Source organism: Physcomitrium patens, chromosome 7 (genome assembly GCF_059467195.1).
Source record: "Physcomitrium patens ecotype Gransden chromosome 7, ASM5946719v1, whole genome shotgun sequence".
Classification (NCBI taxonomy): Eukaryota; Viridiplantae; Streptophyta; class Bryopsida; order Funariales; family Funariaceae; genus Physcomitrium; species Physcomitrium patens.
In genome coordinates, this window is record NC_143416.1 from 3,337,160 (window position 1) to 3,353,314 (window position 16,155).

The 16,155-nt window shown below is 39.2% G+C and overlaps 1 protein-coding gene across 9 annotated transcripts; it reads left to right on the forward strand.

Annotated features, from left to right (window-relative positions):
- Positions 1–1,610: 1,610 nt before the first annotated feature.
- Positions 1,611–15,753, forward strand: LOC112284659 (uncharacterized). Of its 9 annotated transcripts, none has more exons than XM_073535103.2 (36): positions 1,611–1,766; positions 2,122–2,205; positions 2,478–2,549; positions 2,651–2,707; positions 2,803–3,054; positions 3,465–3,551; positions 3,654–3,947; positions 4,189–4,260; positions 4,736–4,915; positions 5,334–5,532; positions 5,711–5,809; positions 5,987–6,141; positions 6,283–6,343; positions 6,498–6,554; positions 6,876–7,057; positions 7,303–7,463; positions 7,608–7,884; positions 8,364–8,630; positions 8,850–9,119; positions 9,241–9,310; positions 9,444–9,556; positions 10,027–10,095; positions 10,296–10,415; positions 10,857–10,952; positions 11,150–11,329; positions 11,683–11,920; positions 12,023–12,114; positions 12,449–12,577; positions 12,662–12,755; positions 12,952–13,127; positions 13,338–13,473; positions 13,749–13,856; positions 13,986–14,217; positions 14,345–14,459; positions 14,627–14,728; positions 14,944–15,753. In XM_073535103.2, exons 1-36 carry the CDS (start codon positions 1,611–1,613, stop codon positions 15,265–15,267), a joined length of 5,376 nt encoding a protein of 1,791 aa, XP_073391204.1. In that variant the 3' UTR covers positions 15,268–15,753. The 9 variants fall into 9 exon arrangements, 7 of the variants coding, with proteins under 7 accessions (XP_073391204.1, XP_090107836.1, XP_090107838.1 ...); XM_090251710.1 differs by having other exon boundaries at positions 13,998–14,217; XM_090251713.1 differs by having other exon boundaries at positions 1,710–1,766; positions 2,808–3,054.
- The last annotated feature ends 402 nt before the right edge of the window (positions 15,754–16,155 follow it).

Consider the following 16,155-nt stretch of genomic DNA (forward strand, 5'->3'; position numbering starts at 1 on the left):
AGTAGCAATTATAAAAGATGGTTGTGATAATGATAATTATCATCCAACCAAATATATGCTAATAATGATAATTATCAACCATATAGATCGGAACTCAAGATTGGATTGCCTATTATATTGTAACAAAATGTTGCTCTGCATCAAGGACTTTGCAATAGATCACACTTGGTCATTATTTAGCTGACTGATCAAGTTATAGAGTCAAGACTTTTATCTAAAGACTACAAGAGACAATTAATATTTCTTCTAAAGATTATATTATGCCTATTATTTGTAAAGATTTTATTCAAGTTGTAATATAGGCAATTTCTAATAAAAGTGGGATTTGCAATAACCATTAACAAATCTCAAGGATGATTGTTGAATAAACAAAGAGATCTTAGACTCCCTATGTTTATTGATAGACAATTGTATGTTGCCCTTTTACAATGCACTTTTCCTAATATTATCAAGTTCCTATATCCTGAAAATAATGAAGACAAAAATGCTACCATAAATTTAGATTATCTTGAAGTTCTTTTAACTTAATTATTTTAATTGTTGTTTACATGGAATATGACAAATTACATTTCTTAATTAAAATGAAGAAACATCAATGGTTCCATTGTTATCCATATATATATATATATATATTTTGTCTTTTTTATTAGTCAATATTTTTTAGAAGTGGTCAATTTGTGACATAGCAACCATAAATGAAGATTTTACAACTTTTTTGTGGCCAATGGCATGGATTTCCACCAATTAATATATATATATATATATATATATATATGTATATACACTATTACATTTGTGTATCTCTTGTCATAAGCTTTTGGAAATAATATTAAGATACACAACTAAACATGCTTGTTTTGGAATTCAACCTTGATTATATTCAAAAGAAATTAAACATTTTGGAAATAATATTAAGATACAAAACTAAACATGCTTATTTTGAAATTCAACCTTGATCATGTTCAAAAGAAATTAAACATTGTAAAAGCATAATGCTACACAAACACAAGAAAATGATTTTACTTGATTTTTAATTCCTCATTGCAAAGTGAGAGGCCCTGGGCACCTACTAATTCATATATATATATATATATATATATATAAACATTTATTTATTTTATTTGGATTGGTAGTATTATCCATGCAAAAGTGCACATGGCAATGGCATCGAACAAGTGCAAGCTCTAGTGTTGTTGCATTGCGAAGAGGACAAAGGGGATGGACGAGGTTTTGTCGACGGAGGCAGCGGTTATTATGGTTATGAGCTAGCTTCCTACAGCCACCGCCATAGCCAGAGCTTCGTCTCATCGCCATCGCCCTTGCCTTCACTCCATTTTCCATGTCCGATGCTGCAACCACGTTGCCTCTCTTTCTCCTTCTTCTTTTTCGTGTTCCGCATGTTTGGAAAATGCAGTCGTCCTGTAGGTATTAGGGGAGTCCTCCACTTCAGGCCTTGGTTGATGATGGTTCCTGGATCACTGCTCATTTTTGGAGCAGCAGCTGCTCACCGTTCATGCAGACTTGGAAACAGTATTTGGTTGAAGATCTTGAGAAAGCAGGAGACGAGGAAATAATTTGTTTTGGACGGTGTGCGTTTGTGATTCACTGAGATGGCAGGCGAGTACACGCGGGAGATAGAGAGTATTGAGGAGAATAAGAAGAAAGGATGGATGATGACGGGGAAGAATTTGATCCAGAGACGCACGACCAAGCAGCTCATCGAGGATGCGCTTCTCACGCGCTTCCATGTCCAGGAAGAGCGCCAGGTTTTTTTGTCCTCGAGAATTGCTGTGAGCCTGTTGTGATTTGTAGTTGGTAATGAGGCACCAGTTCGTAGTATCTGTCTTCCATGTCAGCCATTGTCGAATTGTAATGGTTCACGTCTGGTATCTAGCGTGATGAAGATGACCTAAATTCTATGATTCATGAAGAAGTGAAGAAATTTTTTCCTCTGCTCAGGTCAAATTTGTCCTAACTAGCGAAGTTTTGTGCATTATCAAACTTCCATGTGTTGTAGCAGGTTATTCAGGTGGCTGCTTCATTCTCAAGTGAAGATTGTTTCCCCTTGCTCGTATTCACCCAAATTGAGTGTTTTAACGTCTTGCCACACGACTTTTGCAGGAAAAGAATCGGAGGGAGTTTGTCGCCAAGAAAGTGCAAGAGCTGCTAATTTTGCGACGGCAACAGCGAGACTTCATCTTCGAGGCATGTGCTGGAGTCTTTCAGGATATCAGTGTTCTTTCTTTTTTGTTGCAAAAACCAAGATTCACTCTACTTCTACTAGCACAATCTGATCATCTGAATACGTGAGAAAATTGCCGTTGTACTTGATACCTGTGCAATTTATTCTCGATGATGAGTATCTTTAAAAGTTTATCGTCAACTGTTTAGAATGGTACCATTTTTGAGCTTCATAACCTTGGCAAAGATTTCAGCAGATGCTTATCCTTATTCCATAATTGCACCTAATCGTGCAGAAATTCCATGCTTCAATGCACGCAACAAAACTGAAGGAGCAGTATGCTTCTGCCATGCAACGGGCTCTGCGGGTATGAAGATGAGACCTTTTTGTGCAATTCTTGAAGAAACAGTCTTTTGCTTTGACATGTTCAATGTATACTCACAATCTGCCGTAAGGGGATGAGTGCAGGCTTCGTGGCACAACATTCTGGGTCTGGAGTTTATTCGTGAACAGAAAGAGGACAAGGTGCGCATGAGTATGGTTGCTCTTCCAGCTTTGCTATGATGCACAACACGCTAGCACGCGCTCAAACTTTTTAAAAGAGCTTATTTTTAACGCAGGACAGCGAGGTCGCAACGCATTTTAATAAATACCAGAGTGAGGAAGCAGCAAAGGACATTGCAGAGTTTGAAACTAAGACTGGCTTTGAACTTGGAGCAGAAGTAGCTTCTGCCCCTCCATCAGGGGGCAAGAAACCACCACCAAACCAAACGCCGAAGAAGAAAATGAGTAAAACTGTTCAACCTGTTGAAGAGCCCCCTTTCAAACTCGATCCTAAATCTCTGGAAGAGAAGCGAAAAACTGAGGAGAAGGTATCTTCGTTTAACTTGGTTTTGATTTCGACGGTAGTGAGCAGCCTTCAATTGCTTAAGAACCTTGAACATAAAGAGGTTCACAAGGTCTATGCATCTTTTGCTTAGATGGGAGGCCTTGTCTTGCTATAATTGCATGCCATTGCTAATGCAAACCTTGATTAATTTGATGTACGCAATCCTGGAGCATCTACTCACTGATCTTGTAGAGTAACTTGGATAACGACATACCTTTATAGAATTAGTGGTAATCATCAAGTTTTGTTAAGCTTCAAATTTAAGTTTCGTTCTTCTCAAGAGGAGATGAACCTATCCGAGTCCATTGTCATTCAATCAATCTTCGTTGAAGTATTTTGGGCAACTTGGAGGTATCTGGATTGAGTTTTTCTGCTTGAAAATACTGTTTGCAGGCAGCCATGGCCTTAATATTGGAAATCAAAAACCGAAAATTTGAAGAATTCGCTTATAAGTTGGAAGCACTAAAACAATTAAAACATGTAAGTTCTATTTTTGTGTAGCTTCACCATGTACAAATGTTTTAAGTTACTGACTCGTGATACATTCTCATCAGGGTTTTGATTAATGGTGAGGTTGAACAGGAGGAACTTGAGGCACAGGAAGGACAACGCATGATAGATGAAGAAGAATCCATGAGGTACGCTGAAGAGTATGCTACTGTTCGGGCAGCTCAAGAGGCAGAAGAGGCGGAGAAGCAGCATTTGCTCAAGGAACAGGAAATGGTGGCACAGGATACATGGCTTGCTCAACATCAAGAGCTTGAGAAGAAAAATCTGGCAGATCTTGCTGTGATACGAACTCAGGAACATGAATTATGTATGATGTATTTCAACGACAAAGCTGATGAAATCAATGAAGAATACAATCGATGGAGGGTAAATTTATCTGCTAAACTAGTTCTAACTTTCATCCTATATGTTAATCTGAAGTGTGTAAGTAGCTTAGACTTGAACTGAAGCCAGGAAAGTGCAATGTTAGCTGATATCACTAAAGTCTTGGTTATCCATTTGGATCACACTACTGGATGACTTTAATTGTGGGTTTCGTACTTAGGACACCTAGGTTTTAATTTTTATTTTCAGACTTTGCAATATTTGATGATTATGATGCTTGCAGGTGGACATTCAAGCGAAGCGTGAAAAGAGGTTGCAGAAACACAGCGACTTCTGTTTTGACATAGTTCTCCAGGTCCTCAATCTTCGTGCATGTTCTTACGTTGACGTCAACTGTTGCTACCGAATTTGAGCTTTGTCGGAGTAGAAGTTTGCGAAATTTGGAAATTTAACTAATTTTTTCTCCTAAGTTGTTGATCTCTTGGTAAATGTATCAAAGGGAGTGTACCTGGAAGGCTGTAGGTTTCCTTCCGCTTGAATTACCTCAGTTGAGCTGCTAATTTGGAGTGGTAAATAAATTACGAAGAACGAAAACAGTGCATTGACCTTAGTGTCTTCGTCTATCTAAACGTTCTTGGTCTCTATCCTTGCTTGAATCTCCATCTGCTTCCATGATCTCACTATTCCTACTCTATAATTGGGTTATGATCGTGTGGATGGGATCTTTTTTATATTATATTATATTATTTTATTTTAAATCTAGTAGTGTGCATAAATGTTGCTATACAGTTCTTACTTAATCTTCTATAACTCGAACAATGGTTGCACAGTGGGTTAGTATGGCAGAATGTATTAACGAATACCGGCTTGAGATCGGTAAGCGCTTGCCCGCTCATGAGTGGAGAGAATGGAAGAACTTATTCATCAAAGGAGCTATCCTCCCAGTAGTTTTACCACGTCCTCCAACACCAGCCGAGCCTCCCAGTGAAAAAGAACTGAGGCTTGCCAAGGTTGTACTCTGCTACGTACTTCAACTCCATCTCCTCACTTATCACATGAAACTTATTCCATGCATTATCGTAACTCTGCAGTTTTTTACGGTCATTTACAGTTGAAAACTCATTCTAATAGCACGTTCTTAACTTATTACCGATGGGCAGTTATTTTGGATCTGCCTAAATTACGTTATCTTCGGTAGTCTGCCCCTCTTTTTCTGACCCATAATCTTAGCCACATATTAGGAGGTGATTTTCATTCGACACAGTTCAACGACACTAAATATGTCAACAATCCCTTTCTCCATGTTCCTTTAAAGATCAGCTCATGAGGTGCTTGGGCGATTGGCATTCCCATTTGGAGCATCGTGGGGATGAGACCCTCTTCCTTGAATTATCTTCATGTTATTGAACTGTTTCCTTGAATTTGTAGGAAGAGTTGGAAGCGTATCTGCAAGAGAAAGGAGACTATGCAAATGCAGAGGGAATAGAACCTATTGGCAAAAATAAAGAGTTAGGAAAGTTCTTGGTAGACATTGATTGCATGGCTGAGAGCCTAGCTGAGCCATTCAAACGCCCTGACCTATCAAAGTCCAGTCTCATGATTTCTGTTGTAGGGGTTCCACATGCAGGTATTCTTGCATTACTTTACATTTTTCTTAAGGCTAAAATCTGTTTCCTGCTAGATCATGACCGTGGTCTTGATTACACATTACTAGCTTTGTTATTACGTATCTTGATTAAGAAGATCAATTTTAGCTCTCAGCATGGAGGTGCTGCTAAATAAGAGACCACGTGGCTGATGGTTAGGGAAGACAAGCGTAGCACATCATTTGGAAGTTTCGTATGGTATTCTGCTGATTGAATGGAAGAAGGTGCAAGATTTGGCTATAAATTATGCAATAGCTGGTCCGTTCTTTCCCTTTCAGTATTTTGTGTTACAATCATAATTCAGAAGAATTGGTACTGCTGACGTTCTATGCCAAATTCTCTGATGAAAGTCATAAATAAGTTCGCCAATTACAGTGGTTCCTCACCAAGCCTCGCTTTTCCTTTTCCTTTACCTTCCTTTCATTGTTTCTGTAGAGGAAGAAAGAATCAAAGCTGAATTGGCTGCTCAACCTCCACCTGATTGGAGTGAAGGAGAGAAAGAAGGTGAAATCAAAGTTTCGCCAGACAAGTTATCAGAAAAAGCACGGTTGGGGTTACAAGTCAAAAGTGCCATAGAGAACAACTCTCATGTATGCAGTCTAGTCTTGGGTCATGACCTATTTGCATGATACAGTAGAGAAGAAATTACTATACCGGTTCGGTGTTATGAGTCTTGGCATAAAAAATGATCATCTAATACTAATTGACTTCATATGGGTATTTGTTTACAGGTGCCAGATGACGTGATAACTCGTTTGATGTTTTTGACAATGCTTCATCCCGAGGAGTATGGTATGTTCTTGAATCTGCAAGAAAATCATTGAGCTATCCACTTACTGCTGAAGTGATGCACATTCAAATGAAGCAAAGGACGTAGTTGAAACTTCTCAAGCAACCTACAATCATATTATATTGAAATTTTATGTGGTTTGCGTGATTCGAGCAGTACCACTTGTCGCACCAGCCCCAGCTGCCGCCGCCCCTTCAGCGAAAAAGAAGTCCAGTTGAGCGTCTCAATATGTCATTTGGAACCAATTCCACTTGTTTTGAAATATAGCTTGGTAATACATATGCCAAGCCCAATTAACAGGCGTATTATGAAGAGTTTTACATTTTAACTAAGAATTAATTGGAGTTTCCAAACTCTCTAAATCCTTACAGTTGTGTCATTCATGATTATATGCTCAGCTAGTTCACGGTAATTGCATCGCCGAATTTGGTGACTTAACAATTGTAAGAATACTTATAGCGGATCAATGTGATTTCGCGTGGTATATGTAATTTTCATTTCTGACCACTTACCAAACGCGACTGTAACACACAGCTGCGGCAAAAGGGACAACCCCTGGAGTAGGAAATCTTCACCGAAATGGCTTCGTGTTGGACGGTTTTCCTCAAACCAGCGGACAAGCAATGGCAATGGAGAAGTGCTTGACAGGCATTGATTTCGAAGCACAGGAGGCCAAAAATGCCAAAGCTTCTAAAATTGCCCCTCCTCCTGAACCTGTAAGTGGGTTCCTGAAAGGTGATTTGTATTGAAAGTGCTTTGTCTCAGATTTGACTGGAAGTGGTTGGTTGTTGGTTAAAATTGTTCGAGAGTAAATATATGAAGGTGTTGGAATGACAAGTTCCAGGCTATCACAATTATGGCAGTGTCGTGTTGCAAGAATAATAGCTTGATTTAAAGAACTGTTGTGAATTCGCTTCGTGTTGTGAATTGAACTATGTAAGGTTTCAAAATGATTGATCAGGGAGTTCGACAGCTAGAAAAATCAGGACTTGATGCTTATCTTGTAATTGAATCACCTCCTGAGGATGAGGTCTTAAGGAAATTGTCAGCCAGTGTTATTGACCCTGCAATAGGATGCAATTATCATCCACTGACAAATCCTGTACCTCCAAATGATAAAACGTAAGTTACAATTGCTCTCTCTATCAAACATCTAATCAATGAGCTATGATTGTAGTCAGGATTACCCCCACTTCAAGTGCACTTAAGAATTATTTTTTAAAAATTTCGAATTAAACTGAGAATTGACTCGTACCTGTCTAACAGTGGGATTGTGGAGCGCCTCCAACCAGTGGAATCTGTGGAGGTGATTCGTGCAAAACTTGCTACTGAAGCTGAGATAACTCGAGATTGCTTCAAGATCTTGCGCAGGTTTGACAATTTGCTTAACGTGCCGCAACATCTTGGTGAGAACGGAATTATGACTCCAGAAGTTGAGCATGCAATGGCAGCTATTAACATATTAATCAACAGCAAAGCTAGATATAAGGCAATACAAAGTGCAGCTGATGCTGCAAAATCGGCGGTCGAAGTGGCAACTCAGGTGATCTTGCTTAGCTGTATTTAATTGTCTTTATGTGGAATTTTTCTCAAATTAAGAATGTTCAGAGGTGTGAGCCTTGAAATGGCACGTGAATTTTTTTGGTTAACAAGAGCTTCGATTTCTTGTTAAGCTTTGATGTCTAAATAAGTCAGAAAATAATGCGGCTGTAAACAAAATAATAATACATGATTTAATGATTTTGAATAAGGTAATTTTTTTTTGGAATTCATTGAGGGATAGATTATTTTGACATTATGTTATGCAATGCTAAAAGTTTGAACGTCCCTCTGAAGAGCACTTGAATTATAGCGTTGAGAGTCTATAAAATGTGTTAGTACACTGAAAGTGCAATCGTCTTCTGAATTGCACTTTGCGGAGTGAATATGTGATTCAAATTCTCAACTCATCTTCCAAAGAGTTACCGAATGCATGCTTCCATGATCCTTGTAGTGTTGATAATATTTTAAATCGCAATACAGGCAAACCAGGAAGTTGAAACAGCCAGCAATGCAGCGAAGGAAATGGCTAAAGTTTTCTTCAATGCAAAGCTGGCAGAGGTGAAGGCAGAGGTGAAGGCAGAGCAAGCGATCGCTGCCAGAAGTGAAGCGCCATCGATTACAATTTCTAGTGAGGCAGCTGTAAAAATGCTTGATGAAATTACCAAAGCTGTGCAAGGGGCCCAAGATGCTGCAGCAGCTTCGTTAGCCGCAGCTGAACAGGCTCAGAACCACGCTCATGATTCTCAGGTAACATACAATCAGGCATTGAACTTGTAAATACCTTCGTGCTGATTAAGAGAATACGTGTAAATGTAGGGTGATGCGCTCTACATTGCAGTCATTAACGGCATGTCGATTGCATTTGCTGTAGCATTGTACAAAAAAGATGCATTTGTTAGTTGACAAGGTGTGCGTGAATCCGTTTTACTATGTTGTTTTTGACACAAGCTGTTTGAATCTGAGTAGATGATTGAAGGGGATCCTCAGGCATCTAATATTTCCCAAGAAGAAGCAGAGAAAGCACTAGCGGTTGCCAGAGCGGAAACAGCTAAGGCTGCAGCTGCAAGTGCAAACGCTTCTGCTCTCTTAGAAAAAGCTAAGGCTATGGCTGCAAGTGCAAAGGCTTCTGCTACCTTGGTGAAAGCAAAGGACAAGGCTGCAGGCTTTCGACCGCCAGCACTTCCTCCTTCGAATCGACCACCAGCAGCCGCTCCGTCGAATCGGCCGCCGCCGATGGTAAGCTTGGATGCATCTCGTCCAGAATAATTACGACATTCATGGTGAGTATGTCCAGAGTTTTACTGATCCACCTATCCTATTTTCTTAACAACTTACTATCTGGGATGACATGCTACAGAAAGAATCACCTGAGGAATTTGTGAAGCCTCCACCAGATCCAGTTCTGGTTGAGAAAGTGAAGAATGCAGGTAGAGTGTTTGTCTATCTGATTGCATTATTAAATTTCTAACAGTTCAATTGTCGTGAGAATATATTAACTTGTAAAGATATTGGATGTGGATATGTGATGCAAAATTTCATGTGTGGGAAAGTTTTGTGCAGAGTTGGTTCATGAGATCTGGGAAAAATTAGAAAAGAAGTATTTGGAGACAATACAAGAGGCATTTAGGCTCTTGATTTACGAACGTGAGCGCACAATACCGTTGCTTATTGAGGTAACTGTATTTCTCCTTCATCAGAATATGTATATCTTTATCGGTTGATATACTAACGCACCGTATCTTTACTCTTGACATTAAATAATTGATTGTGTCCATTCATTCCAGAGTTGGTGTATTTTCTTCCTTCAATTTGCGCAGTTATTGTGATTGGAAAGTTGATATATAGCTTCACAGTGATTTCATCGTTCAGAGAGAGCTAGTTTGAATTGTGGCAACACGCGGCGATCCATGAAGTCACTGTCAGGTCGTTACTAGGAGTCATCAGCCATCTCTCTTTAAGGTGTCTCGGTTATAGACTGTTTTTATGATTTGGGTGGTTGGAAATACAGTGGTCCCAATTTTTAGACTTAAGTGTGGTATGAACAGCTTGAGAAATTTTGTGAAGAACAGAGCTACATTGGAAACGTTTGAACTGTTTAACCATCTTTTATATGCATTTGATCAACCGCCTGAGCTGCCTACAGGTGAAAAGGAACTTCATTGCGCTGTTACAGCAGGATAATGGAAAGCAGGATCTCTTCGACGACTTTCAGGTTTTGTCTACATGGTTCCGTTTTACATCAGCTTTGAGCACATGCATGCAATATTTGCTGAGTTGCTTATATCAACTTTAGGTCATTGATGTGTTTGTGAAATAAGTTGTGAAATAAACTGATTTCATATAATTTGCTAGATACTTAACCTTAGCATATGTCCTTTATAAAAATAATGAAATCATTTCTTTTTTTCATAGGGTCGGTGGAATAGGATTGAACTGGGCCATCGGCGCAACAAAGTGATGAGAGCGAGACTGCATGAAGAGGGAAGCAGATTTGGAGAAACATTGCGCTCGCTCGCTCGGGAAAGGCTTCAGGTCTACCCAGATTTCATGACTTACTTGGCAGATAATGATAGTTATCAGCCGAGTAATTTGGAGTGGAGAATACTGTGGTCACATAAGACACTGACTCGCTGGCCTTGGTAATTGCTCGAAGTATGACCAAAGGCCTGCACTAAATTTCGAGTCAGCCTTCATCGTTGCTATTAATTTCGTTTTAAACGCAGAGTAACATTTTGGTAGTATTGAGAAACTAGTGGGTAGGGTGCCATTGCGGCTGGAACTCAGCAAAATTAGATTTCTCTACAGATAATCTTGACGTGCAAACCTTATGGAGAGCAGAGGACACCTAAGCCCTGTGTCCTCATAAATTGAACGATGAGGTCATTGTTTGATCCTCTTATTGTTTTGCGCACATATCTTCTGTACTGGTTGCTCCCTAGCTCAGTGGGTGGCTGTCTGATTTCTCATGTGCAGAATGGAAAAGATCTTGAGCAGCGGTATCTCGAGGACTTACTGGATGAACGAACTGAAACTTTCACCTATATTTTTACAATGCTGGTACAAGCAGAGGTACATTTGAAAATAGTAATGAAATTGTTGTTTAATTCAAGGTCATGTATCATCAGAATGTTTTCAACTTCATATACGAAGACTCAATGAATTACATGGTTGCACCTTTTTCCCTGCTTGAACTGAATCGTCACTATTTTTGGGTTATTCAATTATGATGTTTTTTGACTAGACACAATTTTGGGTGCATAAAACAGTTGGACAGGCATATCGAATCTTGTGGTTTATTACACGAACACTATACAAAAAGAGTTGGCTCTAGTTTTTCAAGCCAGTTTCGGTGCAGCTTGTCAAGTATTCGCAGACCGCCGGACTGGAGAGTTGGGACTCCAAGATGGTTAACACCTCTCGAAGGTTCCTATCCAGAGTTTTACGTGGTGACTAAAGCTATTTGACCGGAAATTTGAGCATATGTGTTCTTTCTTTTACGTACATTTTGAATGGTATTTGAGAGGTGCTTGCCCTTGTTAGCAAAATTACACCGTGATGATCACATTGTGTTTTTCGACATTTTTTTGTCAATTTTTGGAGTTCTCATGTGACGAACTATATGATGTATCTTATTTACTATAGGATTTGCAGTTCAATAGACTCTGAAGAGCAATGAAATAAGAAATGATCGTTGTTTTTAATTTGACTCATGAGTGTGTTATTCTTGAAGCATCACTATTTGAATATTTTTATGAATAAAAAACTCACCTAAAAGTTGACAAATTGATTTTGCCTGCAGGTTTTGAGCGAGGCCTTATCCAAGGCGGGCAACCTGCTGGATGTGATTGCAGGTAGAGATGGATGGGGCACGAAGACACACCCGCGGAAGCCAGTGACAAGAAGAATGAGTGGTCGTCGCTTGACGTGGATGCGAGAAGTAAATCCCAAGTCACGTGAAGAAGTACCGCTTGAACTTGATGTAGACCCCGCTATTGCCCGCGAGCATCAAATTTTTTCCTATCGCGTGGAACTCCTGGGTAGATTACTGTTCTTCACCCCATGTGAATGTCTGTCCGACATATCGTTGTCACATGAACAAATTTTTATTGATTTTATCAATTGCACAATTGTTTTTGCAGCAAGGACTGCATGCAAGTATCTAGCGGAATTGCAACCAATTTGCGATGGTGCTTATGGTCATTTGGATGAATGGCTCATGAGGCGTTGTGATGTATGACTCTGACTCCATGCAGAAACCCAAACCTGAACTAGATGTTTAAGTTAGCATTGATTCTTCGTCTTTCTGATTGCTAGGGTTCCTTCCTGGCTCCTATTATCACGATAGTCTTTGTGGGCTGTGGTGGGACGAAAATACTATTAGTTTTCACAAAACTCTTATCTTAGCTGTTTCAACGTCCTGTTATTGTAACCTTGACCACTGGAATTGGAGAGATACCTGTAATTGAACAGGATACGATTTGAAGTTCTTCTTTCCAGTTTTTTTTATAACGAGCCTGTGAGATTTAACGTTGTTATTAATATTTTATCCAATTTTTTCTTATCAGCATGAATCTGCTTTAATTGAAGATGTTCGATCTGTTATTATCGAGGCTGCAGAGGAATGTATCCCATTGTGGTATCGAGTATGGATGGAAATTGATGAATTTAAAGTTGAAGAAGAACAAATCACCACTGTGAGTGTTATTCTATGACCTGACCAGGTTTTAGGGCTTAGGGTTTAGAGTGGCATTGATAATTTGTCATTTGTCTATTTGCAGATGGTGCATGTTCCTCCTGAGCCTATCATTGACCTTACACCTTGGCACATAAAAGTGATGGAATCACTTAGTAACAAATTCAAGGCGTTTAATGGTAACAATGTTTCACCAATCCAAACATCAATCTAAGGTTTTAACTCCATATTACAAGGTTCTCAAGACAAGTAAAGAATTTTTGTTGTGATCCTTAATAATGGTTTCTAGTGTGAATCTGCGAATAACCAATTTGAAAAACAACCTCAGCATTAGAAACGCATCCATTTTATTACTCGTGCTTCCTTGCTTTGTAGGAGACTTTGCTACAACGCAAGAGGTTACTCAATCAACCTTGTCTGCAATTGACGATGTTTACCAGATGTGGAGGAATCTTCCAGAACATAAGATCTATCCTCGACTTCCTCGGTATAAGAGTAGGCGTTACGGGCATTTTCAGCATTGGGCGAATCTGACTAATGATATTGTTGAGGTGCTTGTGCATCAGAAAACGTTCAAACTTGATTACGTTTAGAAATTTTCGATTTGTTGGAACAGAAGCAGCTAGAATATCCCTCGTACAGTGATGTGTCGATCCGTAGGTTCATTCTCATCTTGAGATGTAGACACTAACACTGTCGTTGAGGATTAATAGATTTCAGAAATCATAATAAATAGTTGGACTTATAATGTTGGTGTGCAGCAATCATGTGGAAATGAAGATCCAGGAATTTCAACTGTTATTCAATGGCAACCCTTCCTTGTATCTCTTGCGGATGCGCATTTTGATTACATCATTTCAGCAGCTACATTAGAAGATATTGTACAAGCTCGCACTGGTACTTGCCTTCACACTATCTCTGCTTGTGCTTGATTACCGCGATCCGCCCACAGGGAATTCTAGTGGTTGAACAGAAGTTTGTCTCTTTTTTTCAATTTCTTCACATTCATCTACCTTTGGGTGGTTCATAGCTGTTTGACATCCATAGTTTATCGTAATGTTACCAGTAACTATTTCTTAAGGATATTGACAATTGGAAGCCTGCCTGTAGCATATCCCTTTTAGAAAATGAATGTTGTGTTATATGACATAAATTGAGCTCATTTGTTTTAGATTTCTTTATGGTGGTGGCAACAAAGCAGCCAGGACATCCATCTGAAGGATGCATCACATTGGACGACTTTTTGAATATTAAAATGTGGTTTGATAGGGAAGACTTTGGTAAATGATGTCTTGCAAACCATATATGAATTTGATATCTCTAAAGGAGTGTCTACATTGATTTTGAACTTACAAGCAGAATTTATGTGTTGTATGCCACGGATGAAATTCTTAAGTATGTTTTGACAGATGAATACTCAGATTACGACACAAACAATGACGAGGATGCAGCCATGGCGGACAATTATAATCTTTCAAAATCATTAAAAATTTATATTTTTTCTGCATTGGAAAGATCCAACCAACGATACCAGTACAAGACTGTTGGTCTCCCATGGCAGACGTTACTCTTGTATCTTTGCCGAGATGCATGTTTGGAAACCGCACTCCGCAAAGTCTTCACTGTGATTGCCAGCACTATGTAAGGCAATTATGGTTTACTGCTCGAGGCACAATCTTTCAAGTTCTTAAATGACAACTAAATTCAGTTTGGACACAATCGCAAGACATTGACTTCGTTCTTGAAGTTCTCCGTTGTGCCAATGCAGGTCTCCGGATGAAGCACAATTGAACCCAACGGAGTTGATCCAAGCACTATATCCAAGTGGAATTGATGGTGCCATAGACGCTGGATGCATGACATGGACCATTGAGGATATTAAGGTACTTCATACGACTTGTAATCCATGTTGTACTTGTCTGCAAGACTTAAGTCGTAAGTAAGTCTAGAAATAACTTAGAAGTAGAGCATTAAGATTATTTGTTCTCCTTGGCTAGTACACAATATGCACTACATAACTAATGAATGAGTTGTGTGCGTGGAGCTTCAGGACGTCCTATTCAAAGCTGATCTCGAGAAAGCTACACCTGCCAAGGAGCCTCGGACGTTGCTGTCATATGTTAGCAGCGATACTACGCCAGCATATGAAAAAGTAATCTTTCCATTGCCAACCTCTTGACTTACACTTATTTTGATTCCACCCGAGTTTTATTAAAAGAAACCTTGATCGGCATCTGGTCAATAGTAACTTGGTATGTACGTGTTGAACCCACACTAGCAAATATAATCCTCGCCGGTGAAAGAGATGAGAATCTGGTGTGGACCCAACACTGACCAAGCCCATACTTGAAACTTGGCTTCGTGCAGGACACCATATCCCAATTCTTCGACAGTCGAAGCAGCAGCCACCAATCGCAGATGAGTGAGTTCGAGCAGGGTTGTACACGCGAATTTCTGTCGAACGCTATGCTGGATTCTGTATCCAGCAAGGAGGGAACAGTGACTCCATGGCAAGAATTGGAGGAGCATGAGCTCACAGACGCTCCGCCGCAGCAGCAGCCTATTCCTGCTCGGCTCACAGTGGAGGATTGTGTGAAGTTGAGTGCCACTGCTAAGCTATGCAGCTCTCTGGCTGCCATCTTTCGACAACATTCTGTGAATGTCACTCAAATTGCATCAGACCGAAAATGACTATACCTCTCTTTGTTTGATTTTGTGGTCACACCCACCCAACTTCGATCGTTCTGACGGGTATTGATATCTTCGTCTCCGATGTGAGGTTGGAAGCTGGATGTCTGTTGATTTATGTTGTTTTGTATAGTTTTGTGTAGTTTTTGTGCTTGTATTCCGGACTTGTGGTGGCTTTCATTCTCGCATGGCTCTCTTATGAGCTTGCTTTTTATACGATTCGTTTATGGGAAAGAAGATTAGATGATTTTTATAATTATGTGTTTTAGAAATCATTTGTATTTGTTGAGAATGTTTAGAAAGACACAAGAGTAATAGTAAGTCATACACACAATAGGATTTCTAAGGAGAGAGAGCTTCATACATAAAAATTCTATTGATGATGATAAACAATACTTCTCTACTAGACTCTAAATATTGTAGCTACAGTATTTATTGTAGTCTACAATAAATATTATGGAGAGCGTCGATTACATTTAATGATCTCAACACTCCTCCTCGCTTATCATAATATTTACATAATATAAAATTTGTATAGAATTATGATCTATACTTTTCTGTGATCTTTCAAGATCAACAATTGTTGCTTCATTAAAACCTTATCTAAGAAAATCTTATTATATTTAAGGACAAAACCATAGATGAAGGAAAAAGAGTACAACATCATTTTTTTTAATTATTTAAGGAGCTCATTAACTTTCTTATTCAAGAAAATCAAGTCACCGCATATCAATGCCATAAGTAAGTCGATGATGGTTGCACAATGGGAGAGCTTTGGCGAAGAGATTAGCAAGGTTATTTATAAATTCAATTTTCTTAATTATAAGTGTTTGATTAGTAATCAACTCATGGGTATAACTAAAATACTTTGGATCAATATGCTTAGTCCTG

What these genes read in the sequence shown, in the direction of transcription:
- LOC112284659 (XM_073535103.2), top strand. Translation starts at nt 1,611, where the DNA reads ATGGCAGGCGAGTACACGCGGGAGATAGAGAGTATTGAGGAGAATAAG. An exon ending in TGTAGGGGTTCCACATGCAG is followed by an intron (nt 5,533 to 5,710) that starts GTATTCTTGCAT and finishes GCTGATGGTTAG; the next exon opens with GGAAGACAAGCGTAGCACAT. An exon ending in GTTTGATAGGGAAGACTTTG is followed by an intron (nt 13,857 to 13,985) that starts GTAAATGATGTC and finishes ATGTTTTGACAG; the next exon opens with ATGAATACTCAGATTACGAC.